Source organism: Macrobrachium nipponense, chromosome 2 (assembly GCF_015104395.2).
Source record: "Macrobrachium nipponense isolate FS-2020 chromosome 2, ASM1510439v2, whole genome shotgun sequence".
Lineage (NCBI taxonomy): Eukaryota > Metazoa > Arthropoda > Malacostraca > Decapoda > Palaemonidae > Macrobrachium > Macrobrachium nipponense.
Genome location: NC_087201.1, coordinates 143461374 through 143466821, shown reverse-complemented (window position 1 = coordinate 143466821; position 5448 = coordinate 143461374). Strand labels below are relative to the sequence as shown.

Here is a 5448-nt window from a genome sequence, read left to right as displayed (position 1 = left end):
CTTAAACCTAAATGAAGGAACAAATGAAGAATTCCAGACCTTCGGGGAAAGAAAGAAAGAAAGGAAGAAAGAACGAAAGAAAGAAAGAAAGAAAGAGAGAGAGAGAGAGAGATTTCAGCAATTTATAAAACCAAGAGACAAGACATAATTAAAGTTCAGAATCTTTCCTGCTATATTTCGATAAACCAAAATATCTCTCGTGGAATATAGAAAATCAACGAAAAATCGAGAATGAGAGAGAGGAGAGTATATGAACTGGATACTTCAGATATGGATTTCAGTTTGAAGAAAATGTGGCCTTATCTGGCCTACGCAGCAGCTGTTTCTAGGACGTTGTTGTCCAGATGTTGTTCGAAATCTGGAAGAATAGTGATCTTGTTTGGTGTGGCTGCCTATTCGCTGGCGAGATTTCTCTCCTGACTGATAATGATGGAGCTGAAGAGCCTAAGGAAAAGGAACTGAACGAGAGAATTGCGGCCTTACGAGAAGCCATTCAGTGCCAGAGAAAGCTGCGCGTGCACTTGGACAGGACAATAATTCTTCAGCTACAAGAGAGGCTCGACTACCAAGAAGAGACGCAGAAGGCGGGCGGAAGGGAAGAACGCGTTCGTTTGATCCAGATCACTCAGGAGGTGTTGCAAGAGAGGGCTCACTCGCTCGAAGCTGGAACGATAAAGAGAAGAGGGAGAAACGGCAGCTGGAAGACAAGATGGTCAAGATGGCCGAAGAAAACCAGCATCTGAAGAACAACGTGAAGGAAATTGGTCAGAGGAACGATGCCCTTTGTGAGAGGATAAGGGAACTGTCGGGGCAGTGGTCAGACACAAACTGCCTGCTTTAGGGGCTCCTACGACAGAAGGAGAAAGACGTGCAGCTATAGACGGTAGAAGCGGCGCAGATAGCTAGGCTCATTCAGGAACAAAAAGACTCAAGCGAAAAGTGGGAATCCGACAGGAAAGACTTGGAGTGAGGTTCGAGCGTGCAGGAAAGACTTGGAGCTGAGGTTCGAGCGCCTGCAGAAGACTTTGGAGGACCTCTTGGAAGGAAAAGCGTGGACTCCAGTGTAAAGTTGAAACAACGAAACTCAAGAGGAACGAGCTGGCATGCCTTCTAGAGGAAGGAAATGGTGGCCTGGAGTCGCTGAAGAAGAAGGCCGGTGTCCAGAGCGAATGGAACGACCAGATGGATGATGAGGTTGGATGGCTGCGAGGAAGGAAGGAGAAAATTGTCTGTGATTTGAAGAACCTCCAGGAGAAATGAAGACGAATGGAGGAGAGCAAGTGAAAACTGCAGAAGCTTCTGTGGATCTTGAAGAAAGGGCGTGATGAAGACTGCACTGGCCTCATTCAGACGGATAAGATGTGGAAATTTTGAGGAAGATGTTTATTTTGTAATAAGTTTGTTTTGTTAATCCTTAAAGGAAATTGAACTAGAAAGGAAATAAATATGTTAAAATGTTTTCTTAGAGTTTTATTGTTTCGTGGATGGAAAAAAAGATAGGGGGAATATAGATAGGGTGATGAAAATAAGAGGGATTTGTGTAGGTGCCGGGAGAAGAAACAGGATTAGGAGAAGCCGCAAGAAAATTGAGAGGATTCAGTAGGATTAGTGGAGGTGCCAGGAGAAGAAAGAGAGGATTAAGTAGAATTGGTGGAGTGCAAGGAAAGGAACTTGAAAATTCAGAGAATCCCCAGGAGAATTGAGAGGATGTAGTGGCATATTCTGGTTCTAAGGTACAGAATAGCTATTACACTGTGCAGGGACGGCGGGCGAGCCGCGGGGGGTCCCGGGCGGGTGGGCATTTTTTTTTTTTAGGCGTCCGCGAGCGTCCCGGGACGGGCGGGCAGGCGTCCGCCGCGGGTCCCGGAACGGGTGGGCAGGCGTCCGCCGAGCGCGGGTCCCGGGACGTCGAGCGTCCCGGGACGGGCGGGCAGGCATCGGCCGAGCGTCACGGGACGGGCGGGCAGGCGTACGCCGAGCTCGTCGCCAGATCGGCCGCAGGGGGCGGTCCGCCGAGCGTCCCGGGACGGGCGGGGGGCGTCCGCCGAGCGTCCGGGACGCGGGCAGGCGTCCCGCCGAGCCCGAGCGTCCCACGGGCGGGCGGGCAGGCGTAGTCCGAGCCGGTCCCGGGACGGGCGGGCAGGGCGTCCGCCGAGCGTCCCGGGGACGGGCCGGGACGGCGTCCGGGCCGAGGCGTCCGACGCGAGCAGTCGCCCGAGCACGGGCATGGGTGGGCCGGCGTCCGCGAGCGTACCGGGAGGGCGGGCCAGGGCGTCCGCCCGAGCTCCCGGGACGGGCGGGCCAGGCGTCCGCCGAGCGTCCCGGGCGGGCGCCGGCGTCCCGGGACAGGCGCGAGGGCGTCCCGGGACAGGCGGGGGGCTCCCCGGCGTCCGCCGTGGGTCCCGTGACGGGCAGGCAGGCGTCCGCGAGCGTCCCGGGACGGGCGGGCGGGGGCCAGGTCCGCCGGGGTTCCGGGGACGGGAGGGGCCGGGCGCCGCCCGCGTGGGTCCGGGAGGGCCGGGCCGGGTCGCCGAGCGTTCCCTTGACGGGCGGGCCGGCGTCCGCCGAGCGTCCTGACGGGAGGCGGGCCAGGCGTACGGGCCGGAGGCGTCCCGGACCCGGGAAGGGCGGGCGGCCGCCGCCGCGGGTCCCGGGACGGGCGCGCGCGCGTCGTGGGACGGCGGGCGGGCCGCGTCGCGGGAGGGTCCCCCGACTGGGGCCGGCGTCCGCGAGCGGTCCTTGACGTCCCCGCAGGCTTCCGGGCGGGCCGGGCGTCCGCCGACGCCCGGGACGGCAGGCGTCCGCCGCGGGTCCCGGGACGTGCGGGCAGGCCGTCCGCGAGCGTACCGTCCCTCCGACTGGGGGAGGGGCAGTCGTCCGCCCGAGCGTCCCGGGTACGGGCGGGTGGGCAGGCGTCCGCCGATTTCGGTCCCTGGGACGGGCGGGGGCAGGCGGTCCGCAGGCGAGCGTCCCTGACGGGCCGCCGAGGTCCCGGGACGGGCCGGGAGGCGGTTCCGTCCGGTTGGGAGGGCATGCGGTCGCCGGAGGGAGTCCCGGGACCCGGGTCGGGCGGGCAGGCGTACCGGCCGCAGTCCCGGGCCGGCCGGGGAGGGCGCAGCGTCCGCCCGGGAGCGGGTCCCGGGACGGAGCGGGCAGGCGTCGCCGAGCGTCCCGGGACGGGCCGCGCCAGCGTCCGCCCCGAGCGTTCCCGGGACGGGCGGGCCGGCGGTCCGCCGAGGCGTCCGGGGAACGGCCGCCAGCGTCCCGGGGAACGGGCGGGCAGGGAGCGTCGGGACAGGGGCGGGCCCGGCGGTCCGTCCGAGCGTCCCGGGGCGGGCAGGCGGGCCGGGCCGCCCCTTTGGGACGTCCGCCGCGGGGTTTCCCGTCCCGCGGGTCCGCCAGGCGTGGGTCCAGGTGACGGTTTGGGCGGGCCGGCGTCCAGTTCCGGGACAGCGGTCCCGGGGACGGGGCGGGCCCGGCCGTCCGCCGCGGGGTCCCGGGACCCGGGCGGGCCGTCGTCCGCCGCGCGGGTCCCGGGACGCGCCTGGGCGTGGCCGCCGAGCGTCCCTTGACGGGCGGGCCGGCGTCCGACGAGCGTCCCTGACGGGCGGGCAGGCGTCCGCCGAGCGTCCGGGATGGGACGGGCAGGGGCGTCCGCGCGGGTCCCGGGAGGGCGGGCAGGCGTCCGCCGCGGGTCCCGGGACGGGCGGGCCGGAGTCCGCCGGGCGAGGGGTCCCCCCCCCCCCCCCCCCCCCCCCCCCCCCCCCCCCAGGGACGGGCGGGGCCGGCGTCGCCGAGCGTCCCTGACGGGGCGGTGGTAGGGCCGGGCCGGGCGAGCGTCCTGCGGGCGGGGGGCAGGAGTCCGCGAGCGTCCCGGGATGGGCGGGCAGGCGTCCGGCCGAGGGTCCCGTGACCGGGCCGGTCAGGCGTCCGACGCCGGTCCCGGGACGGGGAGCGGGGCAGGCGTCCGCCCGAGCGTCCCCGGGTGACGTGGGCGGGCAAGGAGTTCCGCCGAGCGTCCTACGGGGGTACGGGGCGGGCAGGGTCCGCCGAGGTCCCGTGAGGGCCGGCAGGCGTCCGGCCTGAGCGTCCTGAACGGGCGGGCAGGCTGGGTCGGGCCCGAGGCGTCCAAGGGATGGGCCGGGCATGCGTCCGCCGGCGTCCCAGGGACGGGCGGGGCAGGCTGTCCGCCTGAGCGTCCCGGGAAGGGCGGGCGGGCGTGGGCCTGAGGCGTCCCGGGCCGGGGGGCCGGCGTCCGCCGAGCGCCGGGGGACGGCGGGCGGGCAGGCGTCTGCCGAGCGTCCCGGGCGGGCGGGCCGGCGTCCGCCGAGGTCCCGGGACGGACGGGCCGCGTCCGGCGAGCGTCCCGGGACGGGCGGGCCGGCGTCCGCCGAGCTCCCGGGGCGGGCGGGCCGGCGGTCCGCCAGCGTCCCGGGACGGGGCGGGCCGGGTGGCCGAGCCCGAGGGACGGGCGGGCCAGGCGTCCGCCGAGCGTCCCGGGAGGGCGGGGCCGGCGTCCGCCGAGCGTGGGGGGAGGGCGGGCCGGCGTCCGCCGCGCGTCCCGGGGACAGGTTTTTGGGCAGGCGTCGCCGAGCGTCCCGGGACGGGCGGGCCGGCGTCCCGCCGCGCGTCCCGGGGACAGGCGGGCATCTCCGAAGAGCGTCCCGGGCAGGGCCGGGCGGGTCCGCGAGCCGTCCCGGGACGGGCGGGCCCGGCGTCCGCCCCCCCGAGCGTCCGGGAGGGCGGGCCGGCGTTCCGCCGAGCGTCCCGGGACGGGCGGGGGGGTGCCGGAGCGCAGGAGTCCGGGACGGGCGGGCCCGGGGGCCCACGTCCGCCGAGCGTCCCGGGACGGGCGGGCCGGCGTCCGCCGAGCCGTCCCGGGAACGGGCAGGGCCGTCCGCCGAGCGTCCCGGGACGGGCGGGCCGGGCGGCGCCGCGAGTCCCGGGAAGGGCCCGGGCGGAGTCCGCCGAGCGTCCCCGGGACGGAGGGCAGGCGTCCGCGAGTGTCCCGGGACAGGCGGGCGGCGTACGCCGCGCTTGTCGGGGGGACAAGGCGGGCAGGCTGCGTCCGCTGAGAGTCCCGGGACGGGCGGGCCGGCGTCCGACCGCGAGTCCGGGGAACAGGCGGGCAGGCGTCCGCGAGCGTCCCGGGACGGGGGGCCGGCGTCCGCCGAGCGTCCGGGACGGGCGGGCAGGCGGTCCGCCGGAGCGTCCGGACGGTCGGAGCGGCGTCCGCCGAGGTACCCGGCACGGCGGCCGCCGTCCGACGAGGGTCCCGGGACGGGCGGGTCCGGGTTCCGGGCGGGGGCGTCCCGGGCCGGTTGGGCGGGGCCGGCGGTCCGCCGAGCGTCCCGGGACCGGCGGCGGGGCCGGCGTCCGCCGAGCGTCCCGGGAACGGGCGGGCCGGCGTCCGACGAGGGCCGGGCCCGGGGCGGGCGGGCAGGCTGG

The 5448-nt window shown here is 70.7% G+C and overlaps 1 protein-coding gene across 1 annotated transcript in view; it reads right to left on the bottom strand.

The window, feature by feature from the left end:
* Nucleotides 1–1811: 1811 nt before the first annotated feature.
* LOC135221334 (collagen alpha-1(I) chain-like) overlaps nt 1812–5448 on the bottom strand; it is a 4696-nt gene continuing 1059 nt past the window's right edge. Inside the window, exon 2 of the mRNA XM_064259138.1 lies at nt 1812–5448. This exon is cut by the window's right edge and continues 218 nt beyond it. Within this exon, the coding sequence (XP_064115208.1) occupies nt 1812–5448 (3637 nt within the window).